Source organism: Oncorhynchus masou, chromosome 23 (assembly GCF_036934945.1).
Source record: "Oncorhynchus masou masou isolate Uvic2021 chromosome 23, UVic_Omas_1.1, whole genome shotgun sequence".
Classification (NCBI taxonomy): domain Eukaryota; kingdom Metazoa; phylum Chordata; class Actinopteri; order Salmoniformes; family Salmonidae; genus Oncorhynchus; species Oncorhynchus masou.
Window position 1 is genome coordinate 42,705,408 of NC_088234.1, and position 24,626 is coordinate 42,730,033.

General features: G+C 42.3%; 1 protein-coding gene across 1 annotated transcript in view; it reads right to left on the reverse strand.

Moving 5' to 3' along the window:
* Window positions 1–1,271: 1,271 nt before the first annotated feature.
* Window positions 1,272–24,626, reverse strand: part of LOC135510870 (adhesion G protein-coupled receptor A3-like) — a 270,757-nt gene continuing 247,402 nt past the window's right edge. The window contains exons 18-20 of the mRNA XM_064932169.1: window positions 8,759–8,800; window positions 8,525–8,620; window positions 1,272–5,363 (exon numbers count right to left, since the gene is read on the reverse strand). Coding sequence (XP_064788241.1) covers window positions 3,917–5,363; window positions 8,525–8,620; window positions 8,759–8,800 — 1,585 coding nt within the window. The 3' untranslated portion in view covers window positions 1,272–3,916. The remainder of the gene's footprint in view (window positions 5,364–8,524; window positions 8,621–8,758; window positions 8,801–24,626) is intronic.

Consider the following 24,626-nt stretch of genomic DNA (forward strand, 5'->3'; position numbering starts at 1 on the left):
TTAATACAGATTTTTTTAAATTCATTAAACAGAAGGAAATGTCTCGGAGTGGAAGGGCACCACTGCTCCTGACCTCCAGGGTTTCCTGTGGGTGGAAATACATCCTCTATCCTCTCTGCCTGTTGTTCTCCATCTTAGACTGAAGGAAAAGGCTACTGCAATCTGAGGTTCCAGCAAAAAAAGATCCAGGATTAAATTCATTGGCTCAGAAACACCACATCTAATGAATCCCTCCCCTTGTGCCCTGCATTCTTTATCACCATAGTCATCAACACTTGGACTCATCTGTCAGTGAACCGCTTACCACCCTGTCATCAACACATATACACACACACACACACGAGCCAACGCACCACCGTCACCAACATCGCACAACAAATATTTACAGTACTGTATGTCCTCCCTTGGGTAAATCAGATCACCTCTCTAGATAAGACACCATATACACCAGTGACTGACCTTAAAAGCATTCCACAAGGTCAAACAGAGATCTCTGACAAAGTCTGTCTCCAGGGCTCAATTTAAAGGCAGGGCCTGGGTTTTTATTTTCTCAAAGTTAAAGGAATAATCTGATGGCTGGGAGGGGGCTGAGTGTCGTGTGGCTAGCTGCATATTAAATGTGCTCGTTTCATGGCCTGTCAGCCCTGGCCTGATTTGTGATGCACAAAAGACACAGTCTCATTTACTCACACTCCCTCACATACTGTACACATACATACACTCATGCTAACACACTAACGCACACACTCAGTCACGAACAAGTGCACGCGATCAGGCACGCAATGCACACACAAACGCACACCCACGCTGGCATGCATGTGAGCACACATGCATGCGCGCACAACACACACACTGCAAGTCAAGCCTGCTTTCCTTTTGAATTCCTCCCCTGTGGTGAGTCCTTAAGACATCTCCATCTCCACCACTGCTGTCAAGAGATATGAATACTGCAAAATTAACTAAGAGGGACAAAACATGCGCACGTACACACACACAAGAATACATGTATTGGTATCTGTGTTGTTGATTGTAGAGAAACGTGAAGACTGGCTTTGGGTTTTGTTACAGTACCACAAGTGTATACTGGCAGAGATCTGACAAGCTATCCAGCTGGCTGAATTGGCAGTACTACTGCCAAATGATGAGACAGGTGGCAGATAGAGAGGCCTATGGTATATAGCAAACACTGAAATTCCCACACTTGGAAAGCTCTTTTTTGCTTTTAAGACATGTCGATGTCCAAGAGGTATAGGAATTAGACCAAAGCAATGTAGTCTCTCATAGACATGTTTAATGCAGGGATGATTTAAGAATACCAAGGATGTTAGGTTTATTTAGTGAAACTGTTACACAGCATCGATATTCGTCTGACATAGTCTTGAAGTCTCATGGCGGCTCATTTTGCTACTGGTCAGTGTTTGTCTTCCAAAATCAGAGATATTCCTTTTACATATGTACATCTAAAAATGCTCTCTTTTCAGAAATTCTAACATTTCTTTCTAAAATCAAGTCCCTTGTTGAATTCAGATCACAATTGAATCACAGTTGACCTGTGTGACATGAAGTCCCGGTTTACCATAGTGGTTAGTGCATCTATGTGTCAAATATAACAAAATATATGGTCAGTCCGCATACCCTTTATGAAAGATCAGAACAAAAATACAAGCAAACGGAAAAATGCACCAAGAACAAATTACATTTCTAAACTCAGATACTGAGCATTAACATTAAGAGGTCTTTCCCATACATTTTCATTACATATATATTTATTTACTCTTTTTAACATTTTAAATCTTGTATAAAAAAAGAACTCATCAGAACCAATTCTATGGACATAGACAAGAGTGCACAAGATGGATGGACGGTGTGGCGCGCCAAGGTGGTTTTGGCCAGGCAGGAGTTGCTGTATTCTTGTAGGTAGGGAATTGTTTCTCTATTAACCTCGACAGTTCTCTCTCACTCGGGAATGACTGGTTTCCATACCGAACATAACTACGGTGGCCATAAGGGGGCCAAATGAGATTTTCTTAAATTACTTTGCCACTTAAAAGGCGCTGCGCGGTCAATCTGACGGCTGCATTGGCCGCGCAGCATTTACGGTGATATGGCCTCTGCGGAAGTCAGGGGCATTCGTACTTCTTGCGCTTCGCAAAGCAGAGCTGTTGTGAAGGAAGTTGGTTTGTGTTTAGACAGGACTTTAAGCCCTCGCCTACCGTCAACCAATCATGTCAATGCGGAGCTATACGGAGCACACGGCGATGTGGTACGGAGCTCAATTTGGCCTCGGCGTGCCTCCAGAGGCACCGAAATTGCGTCACACCATCCATACAGCACCTCCCACCACATTTTTTGAATCGAGCGTAAATTGGCTCTTAGGGCCGCCATACATAATACCACCTGTATAAGGTTAAATGTTCAACACTGAATCTCTGCCCTGTCCTCTGTCCCTTAACAGAACATGGTTTCAGAAGCATCCATAATAATGGCATTATGATACTAAAAATCGTGTAAAAATATAATTGTTTGTTTCACGGCATGTTATAAGCGAACACAGCTTGATCTGCTCCATAGACAAAAGTGATGGCGTTTTTCAAGAAATGTGCATTGATATACAAAGCAAAAACACAGCACAAAGCTACATACAAGGCTTGCATGCTCTGTTTCCTATAAAGAAATGAAATATTGTGTTTAAGCATTGATTTCGGACGTGACCCATTGAATGAACCTCCAACCATTTTGTGATGCCTTGCCAGAGATGGAAAATGTTGGCTTGATTTTACTGTATATCAAATGGGGCAAGAGGAAAGGGTTGAGCCTGTAACGGCTGCTGCTTGGTCATGGCATGTGATGTCACTATCGCACCAACACCGAAAATATACACAATGACAATGTGACTGTTGTTGTACAATTCGCGCTAAAAAAAAACACAACAGTAAGACATCATACAGACAAGAACATTCAATATCAACCTGTAACAGAATACTCAATGTGGTTTCGGTTTTTCCAATGTGTATTTTTTTTTTTTTTTACATTTTCACAACGTATCGGCATCCACGGAACTCTGACGAGAGTAGACATCTTTGTATATTACTAAGATAATCTCTAACTGATATTCACAGTATATTATAGTAAGTATGCTTTTTGTTCAAAATGGCAAAAATACCAATGACTCTAAATTGCTGGTGTGTTTGCCTAAAACACTGATACTAAGCTTCTTGAAGTACTGCAGGTACACAAGTCAGAGAGTAGTCGGAGGATTTTAGGGACTCACAAAATAGAATGCAATCTCATTTGCTTTGAGCAAGAATAAACACTGGTGTTCTGTTCACACACACATCCACACACACATCCATAATCTCCATCATCGATAGATCCGTAATAATAATAATAATTATAACATACTATAGTGGTAAAAATACCTTTGACAAAAGGTACTGTAACTCGCACGTGGAACTCACATTCCTCTATGAAGGAGAAAAATCAGTTCTGTATGGCTGGTCGTTGGGATCTTAATATGACAATGTCAGATAATCTGTCAAGTGAATTTTTATTTTTACCTTTATTTAACTAGGCAAGTCAGTTAAGAACAAATTCTTATTTTCAATGACGGCCTAGGAACAGTGGGTTAACTGCCTGTTCAGGGGTAGAATGACAGATTTGTACCTTGTCAGCTCGGGGGTTTGAACTTGCAACACTCCGGTTACTAGTCCAACGCTCTAACCACTAGGCTACCCTGCCACCCCAAATGGGACAAGGTACACGTGAAAACAAACAAAGAATAAAAAGTAAAAGTCGTAATGTTAAGAGTTGTGAAATCATTTTTGTAGTTCCTAGAAAGGAAAGGAGGGGTGAGTTGAGGATTGGAGGGACGGAGGCTGGGGCGGGAATGGATGCCTAGATCCCCCCCATCTTTAGACTACACAGTAGTTTCATTTTTCCAGGGTCCAGTGCGTATATTCCCTGTGCTGTCTGATGCGTACAGGAAACCCTCGTGCAGGCCACCTTTAAGGATGCCATTCTGATTGGGTGGCGGGTTCTGGGGGTAGGATTGTCTGCGCGGGTGCATCTCCAGGTGGTGATGAGGCATGATCACGTCCTCCTCATTGGCTATTTTGCCACAGCCGCACAGAAAGGTGCCCGTGTCGCCTGCCTCCACCTGGCACAGAGTGGGGAACAGGTCCGCCTTGGCACAGCAAGGCATGTGCCGGTGGCAGGGGGCGTGGCATGCCAGCGCCGCCTCGTGAGCCGTTGCCGCTTGGCAAGTGTGGTGGCCCACTTCGTTGGGGGCAGCAGCCAGGTGGCAGATGTGTCCGTGACGCTCGTGCGTACTGTGAGGGCTGTCTGTGTGGGAGCTGTGGATAGAGCCTCCGTCTACACTAGTAGGGATGTGATAGGCGTACTCCCTCTCTCCCACCCCTCCTCCCCCTCCTGTGCCAGCCTGCCGGTGACGGCTGAAGTGTCGAGGCTTAGTCCTAGTGCTGCCCTTCAGGCATCGATGCAGATGGATGTCTGGCCGGTAGCCCTCAGGGTCAGCGTGTAGCAGCACGTGTGCGGGAGGCTCCTCCTCCATCAGCTGCTGGCTGTGCAGGGCGGCGCAGCATGGCACCACGGTGGGCAGGCACGTCACATGGTTCTGCGACGACGCCAGGCTGCCATGCTTACAGTGACCCAAGGTGCCACTGTGGGTGTGTCCTCCTAACAGGGCCTTACCTGGGCACGGCGAATCCAGGTGGCAGTGCCCATGCCCGTGCCCATGCCCTAAGGCATCCCCATTGACATTAACCTTTGGACGAGTGTGGCCGTGACCATGGCCGTGGCAACCGTGGTTGGCGCGTCTCCCGGGGCAGCAGGCGCACCAGCAGTGCCACACATCGTCCCGCTTGGCACAGTGGTGGATGAGCACGAAGAGGCCCAGCGTGACGGAGAAGGCACCATACAGGCAGCTGAAGATCATGTCCAGGAAGTGGCCCTGTGAAACAGCCAGCGCCCCGAAGGCCCACGTGGCCACGAACAAGAAGAGGGTGAAGGCTGCCGTCCTCAGCTGGGCCTTGAACGAATGCTCGTTGGCCAGCATAGAGGGGTTGATGGCAGTGGACGAGTGGCAGCCCGCATGGCAGTGCCCTCCATTGGGAGGTGGTGGCAGGGCTCCGGGCTCCCCTTCCCCTTGATGACAATGCCTACCCACGTCGGTGATGGATGCCAGCCTCTGCTGCTCCTCAGTCAGGGCTTTCAGCTCATACTTTCTCTCGGGGTGGCGCCTCAGCTGAATGAATGTACACAGGAAGTAGACGCAGGTGACCAGGACGATGAATGCCACGGGGCCATAGAAGGCTCCAAGGCTGGGCTCCCACGCCATCCAGCAGCTGCAACACACACACGCACACACACACACACACACACACACACACACACACACACACACACACACACACACACACACACACACACACACACACACACACACACACACACACACACACACACACACACACACACAGTAGGCTACATTAGTATTACAGTATGAGTGTGTTTCCTTAATAAACACTGAAAAACACACACAGAGAAGAGACATAGGTCTCTTGAAGTGATACATTACCTGGGGTGATAAGAACATTAAGGGGGGTGGGGGTGAGCAACATACACTGAAGTGTGACTCATATCATCAGATCTATCAGTATCCCATCTATTTTGGAGTGTCAATGAGGTAAATGGTTGTTGCAGAATATCAGTGCATGGAGTCTAGACACTGAGCCGTCGAGAAGGTGTGTACAGTGGCTTGCGAAAGTATTCACCCCCCTTGGCATTTTTCCTATTTTGTTGCCTTACAACCTGGAAATAAAATGGATTTTTATGCCTACCATTTTTCAGATGCAATTTTTCTTTCTTTCTGTGAAACAAACAAGAAATAAGACAAAAAACTGAACTTGAGCTTGCATAACTATTCACCCCCGCAAACTCATTACTTTGTAGAGCCACCTTTTGCAGAAATTACAGCTGCAAGTATCTTAGGGTATGTAAGCTTGGCACATCTAACCACTGGGAGTTTTGCCCATTCTTCAAGGCAAAACTGTTCCAGCTCCTTCAAGTCGGATGGGTTCCGCTGGTGTACAGCAATCTTTAAGTCATACCACAGATTCTCAATTGGATTTAGGTCTGGGCTTTGACTAGGCTATTCCAAGACATTTAAATGTTTCCCCTTAAACCACTCGAGTGTTGCTTTAGCAGTATGCTTAGGGTCATTGTCCTGCTGGAAGGTGAACCTACGTCCCAGTCTCAAATCTCTGGAAGACTGAAACAGGTTTCCCTCAAGATTTCCCTGTATTTAGCACCATCCATTATTTCTTCGATTCTGACCAGTTTCCCAGTCCCTGCCGATGAAAAAGATCCCCACAGCATTATGCTGCCACCATCATGCTTCACTGTGATGGTGTTGGTGTTCTCGGGGTGATGAGAGGTGTTGGGTTTGCGCCAGACGTAGCGTTTTCCTTGATGGCCAAAAAGCTAAATTTTAGTCTCATCTGACCAGAGTACCTTCTTCCATATGTTTGGGGAGTCTCCCACATGCCTTTTGGCGAACACCAAATGTGTTTGCTTATTTTTTTTCTATAACCTGTTGAAACTCTAGGGGCGCAATTTCATTTTTGGATGAAAAACGTTCCCGTTTTAAACAAGATATTTTCTCACAAAAAGATGCTCGACTATGCATATAATTGATAGCTTTCGAAAGAAAACACTCTGACGTGTCCAGAACTGCAAAGATATTTTCTGTGCGTGCCCTAGAACGTGAGCTTCAGGCAAAACCAAGATGAGACGGCATCCAGGAAATGAGCAGGATTTTTGAGGCTCTGTTTTCCATTGTCTCCTTATATGGCTGTGAATGCGAGAGGAGTAAGTCTGCCCTTTCTGTCGTTTCCCCAAGGTGTCTGCAGCATTGTGACGTATTTGTAGGCATATCATTGGAAGATTGACCATAAGAGACCACATTTACCAGGTGTCCGCCTGGTGTCCGCCTGGTGTCCTGCGCCGAAATTGGTGCGCAAAAGTCAGCTGCAAGTGTTTTTCCACAGAATTCAGAGGAGAATGCAGGCTTCCACGAACGATATATCAATGAAGAGATATGTGAAAAAACACCTTGAGGATTGATTCCAAACAACGTTTGCCATGTTTCGGTCGATATTATGGAGTTAATTCGGAAAAAGTTTGACGTTGTAGGTGACTGAATTTTCGGTTTGTTTCGGTAGCCAAATGCGATGTACAAAACGGAACGATTTCTCCTACACACAGACGCTTTCAGGAAAAACTGCGCATTTGGTATGTAACTGAGAGTCTCCTCATTGAAAACATCCGAAGCTCTTCAAAGGTAAATGATTTTATTTATTTGGTTATCTGGTTTTTGTGAAAATGTTGCATGCTAAATGCTACTCAAAATGCTAAGCTAGCTTAGCATACTCTTACACAAATTAGTCAATTGCTATGGTTCAAAAGCATATTTTGAAAATCTGAGATGACAGTATTGTTAAGAAAAGGCTAAGCTTGAGAGCAGGCGCATTATTTTCATTTTATTTGCGATTTTCAGAAATCGTTAACGTTGCGTTATGCTAATGAGCCGGAGGCTTTAGTCACGATCCCGGATCCGGGATGGGGAGATTCAAGTTAAGCAATGGCTTTTTTCTGGCCACTCTTCCATAAAGCCCAGCTCTGTGGTGTGTATGGCTTAAAGTGGTCCTATGGACAGATATTCCAATCTCTACTGTGGAGTTTTGCAGCTCCTTCAGGGTTATCTTTGGTCTCTTTGTTGCCTCTCTGATTAATGTCCTCCTTGTCTGGTCTGTGAGTTTTGCTGGGCGGCCCTCTCTTGGCAGGTTTATTGTGATGCCATATTCTTTCCATTTTTTAATAATGGATTTAATGGTGCTCTGTGGGATGTTCAAAGTTTCAGATATTTTTTTATAACCCAAAACTGATCTGTACTTCTCCACAACTTTGTCCCTGAACTGTTTGGAGAGGTCCTTGGTCTTCATGGTGCCGCTTGCTTGGTGGTCCCCCTTGCTTTGTGGTGTTGCAGACTCTGGGGCCTTTCAGAACTGGTGTATATATACTGAGATCATGTGACAGATCATGAGACACTTAGATTGCACACAGGTGGACTTTATTTGACTAATTATGTGACTTCTGAAGGTAATTGGTTGCACCAGATCTGCTTTAGGGGCTTCATAGCAAAGGGGGTGAATACATGTGCACGCACGACTTTCACATTTTAAATTTAAAGTTATTTTTTAAATTTCACTGAACCAATTTTGACTATGTCCATTACCTAAAAATCTATTTTAATTACAGGTTGTATTACAACAAAATAGGAAAAACGCCAAGAGGGATGAATACTTTTGCAAGGCACTGTGTGTGTGTGTGTGTGTGTGTGTGTGTGTGTGTGTGTGTGTTTGTGTGCGTGTGCGTGTGTGTGTGTGTGCGTAAAACAGTTTCAAACTGTTAGAATAGGAGAATAGGAGACTGCTGGGTGACTTACTAGGGTGCCGTCTCCCCACTGCCATAGTTCTCAATATTGATGGCTGCTGTGATTCCACAGATGATGAAGGGCACTCCGCCACTGACTAAATAAAACCTGAGGGGAGAGAGAAAGAGAGTGACGTTGCAACACCAATATCCCTTATTTTCTGGGTTGTAATTTTAGTCATCAATAGTATTAGTGAGAGGGAGATAGGAGAGAGAGAGAGAGAGAGAGAAGAAGAAAGAGTGAGACCTGAGGATGTGCTTCTCTCTCTGTGCCGGCCTGGGTTGTAGACTGGAGATGGAGAGAAAGAGAAAAGGAGAGGGAGAGAAAATGAGAGACAGCTTATTAAGAGAAAGGTAAAATTGACCTCCTCCTCTCCTCTTTTCTCTTCTGAGCAGCATAAAAAACATCTAACGGTCTTCAACAAGAAAACAGTTCTGAGGTTCACAGTATACCTCATGACCAGTAGGCATACAGACGTATTTGTGCCGGAGCATGTTCACACAGATTGGTACATCCACTTCTTCTCAAATAGGAGATGTCTCTATTATAGAGTTCTCATTCTTAGCCCGAACCCGACGGGGCCCGGTCTTAAACCAGGCCGGGCCTCAAATTCAGTGAATTGACTCTGGCCAGGCGTGTTTTGGGCATGCCGTGCCGCACTAAGAAAGTAAAAACGATGTGTGTCCGAGTACCTTTTAGCCTACTACATCTATCTCTCAGCCGCAGCAGCTGCAGACACCAGCGCCGCCAGCATTCCAATATTGGCTGGGCCAGAGACATTTATGTCCGTGATTCAACCTATTTTTCCTGATGATTGAAACGTTTCAAATGACGATACAAGTAGGCTTGAGTGCCCTCGGGAGAATGACGATCCACAAGACCACGACAGGCAGTGCATCTCAGTATCAGGAGAAGCCCATGTTCCATGTGGCATCTTAACGCAGATACATCCGAAACAACACACAACAGTTCAACACACAACACACTGCCCGGCTAATGTGCCTTTCTGGACCTGGTAACTATCAAAGTGAAGTGAAATGTTTTCCTAATTAAACATGCATTCAAAAACACAGGGCTTTTAAGCGGTTATTCAAATGTACGTTGGGCAGAAAATGGAGTTATTTATTTATTGTTTAATTATTCAAGGCTTCCCTTTGTTATTTCTTTTTTTTTTCTTTTTTTTAAATGCTTGATTGTATTTAAAGGCATGGATGACTCATATGCTTTGTAATGACATGAATGAATGATTTATTGGTTATGCTGAAGTGGGTTACATTAAGACATAAAACAGGATGCGCTCTCACAGCTCGATGATGGATAGATTATATTAGGCTTAGATTATGTTATAAGAGCAAAATAATACACTTGATTTAGGCTACATTATTGCATGCTAAATGTTTGTGATCAGTGATAGATGAGCAAACGAATAAAGGAGCTACCACTTCCACTTGCCCAGCCAGATGATTCAATTAACAAAATATACAGACAGAGACTCAGTGAAACAAAATCGGATTGATTGATTATCAGCCAAGTCACAGGCTTTTGGTCAGGAGTAGGACAGGCTACTATGCGAGTGAAGTTCATTTACATTACATGCTAGCAACATGTTCTGATCAGCTTATACAGTGCCTTCGGAAAGTATTCAGACCCCTTGAATTTTTTCACATATTCTTAGGTTACTGCCTTATTCTAAAATATATTTTTTTCTATTCCTCAATCTACTGTACACAAAATACCACATACTGTGAAAGCATTTTTATTTTTTATTTTTTTAATGTTTGTTAATTTATTTAAAAAAATCTAAACTGAAGTATCACATTTACATGTATTCAGACCCTTTACTCAGTACTTTGTTGAAGCACCTTTGGCAGCGATTAAAGCCTTGAGTCTTCTTGGGTATGACACTACAAGCTCGGCACACAAGCTGGGCGTTTCTCCCATTATTCCCTGCAGATGCTTTCAAGCTTTGTCAGGTTGGATGGGGAGCATTGCTGCACAACTATAGTCTCTCCAGAGATGTTAGATTGGGTTCAAGTCTGGGCTCTGGCTTGGACACTCATGGACATTCAGAGACTTGTCCCGAAGCCACTCCTGCGTTGTCTTGGCAGGAAACCTTTGACCTCTGTCATTGCCAACAAAGGGTATATAACAAAGTATTGAGATAACCTTTTGTTATTGACCAAATACTTATTTTCCACCATAATTTGCAAATAAATTCATAAAAAATCCTACAATGTGATTTTCTGGATTTTTTTCTTCTCATTTTCTGTCATAGTTGAAGTGTACCTATGATGAAAATTACAGGCCTCTCTCATCTTTTTAAGTGGGAGAACTTGCACAATTGGTGGCTGACTAAATACTTTTTTGCCCCACTGTAGATAGCTGTGTTCTTTTTCAAATCATGTCCAATCAATTGAATTTACCACAAGTGGACTCCAATCAAGTTGTAGAAACATCTCAAGGATGATCAATGGAAACAGGATGCACATGAGTTCAATTTCGAGTCTCATAACAAAGGGTCTGAATACTTATTTACATAAGGTATTTCAGTTTTTTTTTATACACTTGCAAATATTTCTAAAACCCTGTTTTTCGCTTTATCATTATTGGGTATGTTGTGTAGATTGCTGAAGATTTTTTTTTAAATTTAACGCATTTTAGAATAAGGCTATGACGTAACAAAGTGTGGAAAAAGTCAAGGTGTCTGAATACTTTGAGTGCACTGTATATGAGCAAACTATACTGAACAAAAATGTAAAAGCAACATGAAACAACTAAAAAGATTTTACTGAGTTGCAGTTCATATTAAGAAATCTGTCAATTGAAATAAATTCATTAGGCCCTAATCTATGGAATTCACATGACTGGGAATACAGATATGCATCTGTTGGTTACAGATACCTTAAAAAAAAGGTTGGGGTGTGGATCAGAAAACCAGTCAGTATATGGCGTGGCCACCATTTGCCTCATGCAGCGTGACACATCTGCTTCGTGTGTAGTGTATCAGGCTGTTGATTGTGGCCTGTAGAATGTTGCTCCACTCCTCTTCAATGGCTATGCGAAGTTGCTGGATATTGGCAGGAACTTTAACACGCTGTCGTATGCGTCGATCCAGAGCATCCCAAACATGTCTAATGGGTGACATGTCTGGTGAGTATGCAGGCTATGGAAGAACTGGGACATTTTCAGCTTCCAGGAATTGTGTAGATCCGTGCGACATGGGGCCGTGCTGATAGGTGATGTAACCACACACGACTATTGCTTTCAATTAGTATAATAAGACATTGGGAGTTTCATTATAAGCAAGAATTTCATACATGCCTTCACTTGCATTAGCCTACTTTATTCAAAATTGTCATTCAGTTGATCATAACTAAGGTATGTGTTCCTCTCTCTGAGGTGTTTCCTCGTCTCCTCACACCGCTGCCGCCCGCCTTTGCCACATTCTTCTCAACACCAGTTTAAATCAATATACAGTTTTCTAGAAATCTGCCATTTCGCTATGGGGGGGGGGGGGGGGTTCGGGCTCATTTAATTTCTGTGGTGTTGGACTGGGTATGGGCTTCAGCTCACCAGGCTTGGGTCGGACCAGACTCTGATTTTCAGGCCCGATGGGAACTGTACTGCTTGAGATATTTTCCTTTCACTGCTTCAGCTCGGGATAAAACACAATAGCAAGAACATGCAGTCCCCGTCCTCTTCCCCTCTGTCTGTCTTGCTCTCTCTCTCCATCTCTACCCTTTACCCCACCCCTTCTCTCCCCACCTCCCTCCCTCTCCCCTTATACTGCACCCATCCCAAAATTCAATTACAATCAATGTGTGTGTGTGGGCAGGTGGAAGCGGGGGCATTACCGGGGCTGTCAGTGTCTGGTTGGAGTGATTCCCTCAGGACACTCTTCCAACAGAAAGTAATTTACACACATGTCAAGGAGATAAGCATAAAGACGAGAGGACTAGTGGATGTTAAAGCCTAGTGCTTTATGACCCCTATTCCCCCTCTCTATCTACAACCCAGCCAGGCTAACCATGCCGGTACACAAGAGGAAGATATTCCCAGGTAGGTCTCTCTCAAGCGAATGCTCTCACTCACTCTGTCCTTCTTACGCTCTCTCTATCACTCCTCTCTCTCTCGCTCTCATTTTGCAGTGCTCTCCTTTAAATGTCGGAATCCTTAATTGGTAAAACTGCCACGTCCATTTGCGATATTAAAACAACGAAGAAGTTATTATAAACAACAAACACCCCCCCCCCCCCCCCAAATTTTACCACGTTGGGCAACGCTCCTCACCTCCGCTTTCTCAACAAAACAAAAACAATAATGGCCGTGTGGGCAGACAGTGGCGCTGTTTTCTCTACTGCGGACTCCATCTTTAAAACAAAATGGCAGACAGTGCAGAGGGCGGGCACTTTTGAGTTAAGTTTTGGGAAGCAGCAGCAATCATCAACTGATATAAATAGACAGCCAAAGCCCCTGGAGCGAGAAGTGCCTCCTCCCTCTCTCCTCTGACTACGTGCTGTCCTCTCTCTCTCTCTCTCTCTCTCTCTCTCTCTCTCTCCGTCTAGCCCTGGATATACTATGGGGAGTGGAGTACTCAGGCCTGTCCACATGTTGTGACATTTACTGCTGATGGAGTAAACTGTTGGAAAAACAGCTGCATTGTGTGGTTGTTGTGCTGCTTACTATAACTCACTATTTTTGGAGACATAATATTGATGCACGTACTGTATACTGTAAGGCGTCAATAAAACACATATTTTGACCAATTGGTAAAATAATGTTAATTGTGTAGACAATGCTCCAAGAAAACCAGTTGCCCAAACTTCATGTCTCTATCATAATCCGTTCAAAAGTTTTTGGAAGTTTTACCCTTGTAGGATGGCTGGAATTAGAGTGACTAAATCAATGGAGACCAGATCCAAAAAGTGGTCAAAACTGAGGAAAATCGCGTCAGCTAGGCTGGATTCTGGCTACCTGACAGACTCACTTTCCCATTGAACTCATGATCCTTCTTCTCCAATCCGCAGGACATAAAAAAATACAGAGGTAAGATGGACGGCAATTTTGAATTTCAACCATAATATTTTCATATTTTAATGTAAGCTTTTCATATTCATTCAAAATTCCCGCTCTTTTTCGAAGATGTCAATGGCGTACTGAGCCTGTACCAAGCTTTTCATTTTCAAATCCTTTTACATTTAATTCAGTTCATGTCATGCTAATTTTACTTTTTGAGACCCAGCGAAAAAACTTTGAAGACTACGACCACAAAATGTTAAATCCTGTTACGAGAAACCTGCCCCGCTATGTCAACTGAGCTCGATGCTTATTATTGGATGTATTAGGTTACAAAATCAGACCTTTTGGATATAATCTTACTGATACAATATGTTCGAGAAAGACCCTACTGAACGTTTTAGAAAATGAATAATCATATTTGTCTTGGTAAAATGTATTTAATAACGTAAGGAAGGGAAGTTTCATTGCCAAAGTGCATTTTCACCCACTCTGATGAAAGCGCACACCACTAAAAGTTCACTATATATACAAAAGTATGTGGGGAAAAAAGTACCCCTTAGTGGATTCGGCTATTTGAGCCACACCTGTTGCTGACAGGTGCATAAAATCGAGCACACAGCCATGCAATCTCCATAGACAAACACTGACAGTAGAATGGCCTTACTGAAGAACTCAGTGACCTTCAACGTGGCACCGTCATAGGAAGCCACCTTTTCAACAAGTCAGTTCGTCAAAAATGTCTGCCCTGCTAGAGCTGCCCGGTCAAATGTAAGTGCTGTTATTGTGAAGTGGAAACGTCTAGGAGCCACAACAGCTCAGCCGCGAAGTGATGGGCCACAAAAGCTCACAGAACAGGACCACCGAGTGCTGAAACGCGTCCTGCATAAAAAATCGTCTGTCCTTGGTTGCAACACTCACTACCGAATTCCAAACTGCCTCTGGAAGCAACGTCCACATACTTTTGGAAATGTAGTATATTATAGATGTGGCACTACTAAAAGTATTACTGTATTGCAAAAATATATATATGAGCCAGTTCCATGGTTATTTTTAACAAAGTAAAGTCAGGTTTCAGTGAGTACCCTTTCTTCTCTATAGTATGTGGCAATTAGACTTGGGCGGTATAGTGTATATACCGCATACCGGGGTATTTGGAAAAAGCCACTGGATGGTTTTTCAAAATAATTCTTTGAAGTTTTTCAATACATTTCAAGATTTGTAGCTACTTTTTAAGTTAATACCTGCAGTCAACGTGTACAATAGGTTAGGAGATGAAGTAGATTGCGTTCTTCATTTCCCCTGTCATATTATTTTACATTATGAAGCTTACCATAATTCCCCACAACAGTTGAGCCATCACTTGTCTGTTTGTAAATAGCACAAAGGGAGAAAGCAGGAGTTCATAGCATTGTATATCTATCGGCGAGTCTCTGGGATGAAGTTGCACTTGGATACAATTCACTACTAAATGTTTGCCATCAGATATCTTATAATGGCTTTCTGCCAGAAGTCAAAGAGCTCTGGATGAGTTATCTGTACAGATGCCAGAAAAGCATGGATCACAACTTTGTTCATTTGTACAATTTCTCTTGTTCACTTTCACTCTAAAAATTGTCCACACTCACCGGAAATGACATTCGGTAGGTACCAGCTATACTTTTATAACTTTATGAGCTGGATTTGCCTGTCTTTGCGATTAGTTTATGTTTGTTTTCGCTCGTTAGCATTTAGCTAACAGTGTCTACGTGTCTACGCTAATTTTGTTAGCATTCTGGGAATAGAGGCCCAATCTGCTCCGCCACATTATCTCATTCTCTAATAGCACTAGGATGACAGACAGCAGCTTCCAGAATATTCCATAAAGCCCCCTCCCTGTGCAGTGCAGGTGGTTAAGGATCTGCCTGTGTGGAGAGTGGGAAGAGAGGCTGAGCGTCCTTATCCAGCTAGGGCTTTGTCCTCAATGACTTTCACTGGCATCCAGCTGCTATGGTTCATGGAGGAATGTTCACTGAATAATGTTTATATTACAGGCTACCTGTAATTACTATACTGCACTATACAATACCTTACAGGAGGGTGTAATCCCAACACCAAACTGATACCATAAATAGACGCGCCAAGAACACCCAGGGAACTTAATGTGCTAGCTGGCAAGTTACTTCAGCCCTTGCCATTTATTACTTTTCAATGTTTATTAATTATTTTGTGACTTTGAATATTCAAAAGTGCTCTTGAGCAAAGTGTCTCGAGTAAAGTGTCAGAGCCTGAGGCAACAGATCTTAAACATACAATGACATTGAGATTTGACGGTAAACCTGGTGTTGGTGTGCTATCTGTCTGTCTGTCTGTCTCCATCGGCACGTGTGTCAACCTCTCTTAGTCAAACAGGCTTTCCTGTTCCTGTGGGATTTGCTCAAATTGAGTTACACAGCACATACACAGTACCTTCCATCGAGCAAAGAGTGTCTGTCTCTCTCTGTCCCAAAGCTGATCCTCTTAAATGTGCCAAACACGGTGAGTAAGCAGAAATATAAATAAATATAGAAATAAAAAGAACACTGGAAGCGACGATAAACCTGATGTGTGAATCTAAGCGAATATGAATTAACCCTTTACATTCGTGGAAATGGGCTTATATGGATAAGGCCCAAAATAAGATATGAAAGGCATGTGACCATGGTAGCTATTAAAACACAACCCTTTGGAGAATATAAGGAAATTATCAGACCAAAGGTGAGGACAGTTCACCTGACATAAGACTGAATCCAAACATTACACTGTTGATTGTTTGTGCATTTTACATTTACTGTACTTTTCACATTTGTCAGTAACAAAATCTGAAAATACTCTTGCTTCAATCAGTAAAATAACAAGAATATTCATGGAAATGTTGTGGTAGGTGCAATATACTGTATATATATATATATATACAGTTGAAGTTGGAAGTTTACATACACCTTAACCAAATACATTTAAACTCAGTTTTTTTTTTTTTACAATTCCTGACATTTAATCCTAGTAAAAATTCCCTGTCTTAGGTCAGTTAGGATCACCACATTATTTTAAGAATGTGAAATGTCAGAATAATAGTAGAGAGAATGATTTATTTCAGCTTTTATTTATTGGATCACATTCCCAGTGGGTCAGAAGTTTACAAACACTCAATTAGTATTTGGTAGCATTGCCATCAAATTGTTTAACTTGGGTCAAAGGTTTCGGGTAGCCTTCCACAAGCTTCCCACAATAAGTTGGGAGAATTGTGGCCCATTCCTCCTGACAGAGATGGTATAACAAAGTCAGGTTTGTATGCCTCCTTGCTCGCACACGCATTTTCAGTTCTGCCCATAAATGTTCTATAGGATTGAGGTAAGAGCATTGTGATGGCCACTCCAATACCTTGACTTTGTTGTCCTTAAGCCATTTTGCCTTTGGAAGTATGCTCGGGGTCATTGTCCATTTGGAAGACCCACTTGCGACCAAGCTAACCTGTTGAAACTAGGGGGCACAATTTTCATTTTTGGAAAAATAACGTTCCCAAAGTAAATGGGCTATTTTGTCAGAACAAGATGCTAGAATATGCATATAATTGACATCTTAGGATAGGAAACACTCTAAAGTTTCCGAAACTGTAAAAATATTGTCTGTGAGTATAACAGAACTGATATTGCAGGCAAAAGCCGGAGAAAAATCCAATCAGAAAGTGACTCATGTTTTGAAAGCTCTGCGTTCCAATGCGTCCCTATTGAGCAGTGAATGGGCTATCAACCAGATTCATTTTTCTACGTATTCCCCAAGGTGTCTACAGCATTTTGACGTAGTTTCACACCTTTATGTTGAAGAATGAGCGTAAGCGACTACATTGCGTAAGTGACCAGCTGAGTGCTCTCAGAGTAATTATTTAATAGACAGAGGTAGCAATTTTTCCTCCCGGTCTTACTGAAAATACAGCTGTCCCGGTTGATATATTATCGAATAGATATTTGAAAAACACCTTGAGGATTGATTATATACAATGTTTGACATGTTTCTGTTGATATTATGGAGCTAATTTGGAATATTTTTTCGGTGTTGTCGTGACCGCAATTTCCGGTCGAATTCTCAGCCAAACGTGAAGAACTAACAGAGCTATTTCGGGCTACAAAAATAATATTTATGGAAAAAAGGAACATTTGCTATCTAACTGGGAGTCTCGTGAGTGAAAACATCTGAAGCTCATCAAAGGTAAACAATTTAATTTGATTGCTTTTCTGATTTTCGTGACAAGGTTGCCTGCTGCTAGCTAGGAATAATGCTATGCTAGGCTACCGATAAACTTACACAAATGCTTGTCTTGCTTTGGCTGTAAAGCATCATTTCAGAATCTGAGATGATAGGGTGATTAACAAAAGGCTAAGCTGTGTTTCAATATATTTCACTTGTGATTTCATGAATATGAATATTTTCTAGTAATATGTTTTGTCCGTTGCGTTATGCTAATTAGTGTCAGTTGATGACAATTCTCCCGGATCCGGGAGCGGTAGTTCCAAGATTAACTTCCTGACTGACTGTCTTGAGATGTTGCTTCAATATATCCACATAAGTGTGCTTCCTCATGATGATTTCTATTTTGTGAAGTGCACCAGTCCCTCCTGCAGCAACGCACCCCCACTAAATGATGCTGCCACCCCCGTACTTCACGATTGGGATGGTGTTCTTCGGCTTGCAAGCATCCCCCTTTTTCCTCCAAACAAAACAATGGTCATTATAGCCAAACAGTTCTATTTTTGTTTCATCAGTCCGGAGGACATTTCTCCAAAAAGTACGATCTTTGTCGCTATGTGCAGTTGCAAACCGTAGTCTGTCTTTTTTTATGGCGGATTTGGGGCAGTGGCTTCATGTCGATATAGGACTAATTTTTACTGTGGTTATAGACACTTTGTACCTGTTTCCTCCAGCAAGGTCCTTTGCTGTTGTTCTGGGATTGACTTGCACTTTTTGACACCAAAGTACGTTCATCTCTAGGAGACAGAACACATCTCCTTCCTGAGCGGTATAACGGCTGCGTGGTCCCATGGTGTTTATACTTGCATACTATTGTTTGTACAGATGAACGTGGTACCTTCAAGTGTTTGGAAATTGCTCCCAAGGATGAACCAGACTTGTGGAGGTCTGCAATTGTTTTTCTGAGGTCTTGGCTGATTTATTTTGATTTTCCCATGATGTCAAGCAAAGAAGCACTGAGTTTGAAGGTAGGCCTTGAAATACATTCACAGGTAAACCTCCAACTGACTCAAATGATGTCAATTAGCCTATCAGAAGCTTCTAAAGCCTTGACATAATTTTCTTGAATTTTCCAAGCTGTTTAAAGGCACAGTCAACTTAGTGTATGTAAATTTCTGACCCACTGGAATTGTGATAAGTGAAATAATCTGTCTGTAAACAATTGCTGTAAAAATTGTCCTATCTGACATGCCAAAACTATAGTTTGTTAACAGGAAATTTGTGGAGTGGTTGAAAAACGTGTTTTAATGACTCCAGCCTAAGTGTATGTAAACTTCCGACTTCAACTGTAGGTCTAACTCCAAGTGGCCACACACCTTTCAAACTGTGCGCAGCTCCTAAGTCATTTCAATGCACTTTAATGAATCAAGGAAAGTGCCTTCATCTATGAGGTGTTTTTTATTTTTATTTTTTTTAGCTCTGCTAGCTTTGCCGTTGAGAAATGGAAAGCAAGCACACTTCATTTGAAAGCTTATTCTATTGCCAACATTAGTAGCCGTTTTAGAATATGACCGTACAGTGTTAGGCTTTCACAAGGCATTTCAGACAAACAGATTGTAAGTTTGTTGCACATAGAATGGGATCACGAGTGCGTTCAAGTGCGTGTTCCACAACTCATTGTCTCCACAACACAACAGATATTCTCATTCTGTTCAGGCCAACTCAGGGTAAGACGCATGTCATCCTTGTAACTCTACACCAAACCTAGCGACCATAAACATTGACACGTTCCATCTTTTAGAGCACATCGACTCCTCTCAATTTACAGCATTCCCCTCAATCAGACGACAAAACATTTGCAAACATCACCCAATTGGTGGGTGTGATGAGGGCATATTTTTCTGTTGCACATGGTACACACATTTAGAACAGCCATCAGTTGAAACCCATACAGAAAAAAAATTGCAATCTACATTAAGAACCGGTGTCACATCCTGACCTTAGTTCCTTTTTTATGTCTCTATTTTAGTTTGGTCAGGGCGTGAGTTGGGGTGGGCATTCTATGTGTTGTTCTATGTTTTTGTATTTCTGTGTTTGGCCTGGTATGGTTCCCAATCAGAGGCAGCTGTTTATCGTAGTCTCTTATTGAGAACCATACTTAGGCAGCCTGTTTTCCCACTATGGGTTGTGGGTAATTATTTTCTGTTTGGTGTACTCCTCGTCAGAAGAGGAAGAAAACTGTTACAACCGGTCAAGCGTGGTGGTAGTGTGATAGTTTGGGGATGCTTTGCTGCCTCAGGAGCTGAACAACTTTCCTTAATAGAAGGAACCATGAATTCTGCTCTGTATCAGAGAATTCTACAGGAGAATGTCAGGCCTTCCATCTATGAGCTGCAGCTGGGTCATGCAGCATGACAAATGATCCAAAACACACAATCAAGTCAACATGAAAATGGAAACAAATTAGAAGTTTTGGAATGGCCCAGTTAAAGTCCTGACCAAATTCTAATTGAGGTGTTGTGGCAGGACTTGAAACAAGCAGTTCATGCTTGAAAACCCACAAAGATCGCTGAGTTAAAGCAGTTCTGCATGGAAAAGTGGGCAGGAAGAATTTGGTTGGAGTCGTTGCAGCTAAAGGTGGCACAACCAGTTATTGAGCGTAAGGGGGGCAATTACTTTGTTGTTGTGTCATTGTGTTATTTGTTCACTCAGATTCCCTTTATCTAATATTAGGTTTTGTTTGAAGAGCTGATAACATTCCGTATAAAAAAATGCAAACGTAGAGAACATGAGAAAGTGGGAAAATACCTTTTCACAGCACTGTATACTGATGATTCACCCCTAAATGCATCAGCAACCACAGCTAGTGAAATCCCTACAACCCTAAACAAAGACTTGCAGTCGGTTTTAGAATGGGTGGTCAGTAATAAACTGGTCCTGAACATCTCTGAAACTAAGAGCAATGTATTTGGTACAAATCCTTCCCTAAGTTCAGGACCTAAGCTGAATCTAATCACAAATAATGTGGCAAATGAGAAAATTGAGGAGACTAAATGACTTGGTGTTTCCTGGGACTGTAAACTGTCATGGTCAAAACATTTTTATTGAATGGTTGTAAAGATTGGGAGAGGTCTGTCCAATATTTTTTTTACACCACAATCCACAAAGCAGGTCCTTCAGGCTCTAGTTTGATCTTATCTTGATAATTGCCTAGTCATATGTTCAGGTGTTGCAAAGAAGGACCTAGAGAAACTGCAGCTTGCCCAGAACAGAACGTCACGTCTTGCTCTTCACCGTAATCACAGGGCTAATATTGATGCTATGCATGCCAGTCTCTCTTGGCTAAAAGTAGAGGAGAGACTGACTGCAACACTACTTATTTTTATGAGAAACATTGTATTCGAACTTCCAAATTGTGTGTAAATTGACTATGCAAACATCTCTGACACACACACGTATGCCACCAGACATGTATCCCACCAGGGGTCTTTTTTACAGTCCCCAGATCCAGAACAAATTCAAGGAAACATATAGCATTAATAGAGCCAGGATTGCATGGAACTCCATTCCATCTCGGATTGCTCAAGTGAACAGCAAACCTGGTTTGAACAAAAATAACAGACAAAGCAACACCACAACGCCTCTCCTCTATTTGACTTAGCTATTTTGTGTGTATGTACTGATATGTAGGCTATTTTATATTGATGTAGTTCTGACTTTGAGCTGTTCTTGTCTATTAATGTTCTGTATCATGTTTTGTGTGGACCCCAGGAAAAGTAGCGGCTGCTTTCGCAACAGCTAATGGGAGCGGTCTTTGGTGAACGGGGCTGAAATGGCTTTGGGGATCCCATCCAGCTGACCAACAGTTTCGCCCACCTGCTTCCAGAGATTCCTGCTCCTTTATCCTCTACCCTGTCTCCTCAGGGTCCGGCTCAGGGAGTTTCTATCACAGGCCTCCCCGGGCTCCCTCTCACATCAGGCCTCGAGGGTGTCTCAGGCTCCAGCCCCCCAACCTGCTCGGAGTGCTTCTCTTGATTATGTGAGACCTGCCTCCCCCCTCTCCCGCCAGTCCTCATGGAGGCACAGCCAAGGCCAGACATCCATGGCCATTCACCTTCCTCCAGCTGTCATCATTGGTAGTTCCATGGTGAGGCACATCTTGGGTTCTTGGAGCAAAAAAACCTCTGCTACTAGGGGGCTACAGTGAAGGATATCCCAGTATTTATTCTGTCCGTCCTACATCAGCAGCCAAGAGCTGTTGCAGTTGTAGTGCATGTGATATCAAAAATGGACTCCACCCAAACCGCTTGGGCAACCAAAGCCCATGTAGGTGAGTTTAGAACATTCCATCATTGGTTACTCTGAGAGTTCCTCATACTGACATTGGCTGCAGCAAGGGTCTTAGTACTTCATATTTTTATTTGAAACATTTAACCTTTATTTAAGTAGGCAAGTATCTGTCTTAAAGACTACTGCCACTCTGTTGGCTTAACTTTTATTGACAACGTTGACACTTTTTGGAAACAAAATATGCTCTACAGAGATTATGGACTCCACCCAAACTGTATAGGAGCCTATACCCTCTTTTCATCATTTCAAGGCTGCGTTAATGTATTGACTCGGAAACAAACCGAACCCCGCTCAGGTAATGCCTCCCATCTTTTCTAAGCATTGTCGTTGTCCTGTTGTCTATACTGCCAGGGGTGTTATCAGTTGTAATCTTGTACCCATTAGCTTGTACTCCACTCTTAGATCTGCTATTGTTAGCTCAAAAGGGAAGCCCACTGTGGTCTGCTCACCCAGCACTATTAGTACAATTGTGAATTCCATAAACTTGAATACCCCCTTGGTTTTCAAATCACAGAGGGCTTGGGCAACCAAAGACCATGTAGGTCAGTTTAGAACATTCCATCATTGGTTCCTCTGAGGGTTCCGCATACTGATGTTGGCTGCGGCCTCAGGCCCTATTGTGCCAACCTTGGAAAAGTAATTCCAATTTCTACTCTCTCCTCTATTACAAATAGGGATAGACCCTCAGACAGGGCCTGCAACTGCATATTGAACATAGCTTGTTTGAGTTGGAGACTCCATGTGACTTTAAAAATGGTTGATGCAGCTGAACATTAGGAGCTTACTTCTTATTACATCAAGATCTGGGCTATGCAGATGAATACGTACATTCTGCTATTGACTTAAACTTGGTTCTTTGGGGACATTCTAGTCTCCGATATTAATATTGAGGGCTATAATACTTTCAGAACCGACAGAGGGTAGAGGTGATAAAGTGGCCATTCTTATAGATATTTATCCGTCTTTATTGAAATCCATTTCCCTTGCCCAAAAATCTGAGCTACTATCTTTAAGCCATTGTCTGGGGAAAAATGTATCCATAACTGTTATAGGGGTCTTACCGTCCTCCCTCAGCTAAACTTTATGCACTCTAGAAGTTAACTCGTTTTGTCTTCTTTTACTCAATCAGTAGTTATTATCCTGGGTGACCTAAATTATGATTAGGAAATGTAGGCTTCAGACAATCTAAAAGACATGAGTAATGATCTAAACCTAACACAGCTGGTGACTAAGCCTATATGGCCCAAGCCTAAAGATCCTTCAAGGTCAACTCTGAATGATCTAATTCTAACGAATACATAATAAAAAAAATATGTTTCTACTAATGTGTTCGCCCAAGATATTAGTGACCATTGCCCAGTTGTTTGTGTTAGAGATGTAAGAATACCAAATTCTAAGCCTTGTGTCATCCCAAAGAGGAACTTTAAAAACTACAGTGAACAGACTCTTTTACATGGTCTTTATTTTAGTGACCTTGATTGTATTTCTTTCTGCAGATGTCTTCGATACTACTGTGAATCATCATGCTCCCTTCAAAAAACTAAAGGTTAAAAAGTAGGTCGAATGCCTGGTACACTACGGAATTATCAGAAGTAATTCATAAAATAGATAATGCTTGGGTTAAGGCTATGAACACAGGTTTAGGCCCGGACTGGCAAGCTTTTAAGCAATTGAGGAATCATTGTGTAAGACAAACCAGAAAGGCTAAATCTGATTATTATGTAAACAGTCTTTCGGATTGTATTGGAAACCTGGCTAAATTCTGGAAAATTGACAAATCCCTGAAGCGTTCTACTTCCGCCTTTCTGCCACAACAAATTAATTCAGACACTGGCCTCAATAAGGGGAAAAATGCCATCTTTGATGTACTTAATTACCATTTTATTTTAGCGGGCTCTTTCTCTTTGAAATAACTTTTAAGCCTATTCACAATGACACTGGTCTGGATGCTGATAGCAGAAACTTGCTGATTGATCAGAAGAAATGGTATTACGTTATTGACAGAAGAAGACATCCTGGATGCTTTGCTAGCAATAGACAACAAGAAATCCACAGGGACCGACCTATTTTTTAATTTTTATTTTATTTTTTTTTTTTAACTTCAGTTAAGAACAAATTCTTATTTTCAATGACGGCCTAGGAATAGTGGGTTAACTGCCTGTTCAGGGGCAGAACGACAGATTTGTACCTTGTCAGCTCGGGGATTTGAACTTGCAACCTTTCGCTTACTAGTCCAACGCTCTAACCACTAGGCTACCCTGCCGCCCAATTGGATCCTGGCCTGCTTAAGTGTGTGCCCATCACTGTTGGCTCAATACCCCACATTTTTTATTTAACATTGTTATCAGGAAAAGTATGGAAATCAGCTCTTGTACTGCCAATCCATAAGGGCGGGGATAGTAGTGATCTTAATCATTATCACCCCATTTCAAGGCTTTCTTGTCTAGCTAAGCTACTTAAATCCTTGGTAAATGTATAACTTAGCTCTTTTTTTATCTGAGAAATGTATTTTGAATTTAAACCAATCAGGTTTTAGGCCTGGGCA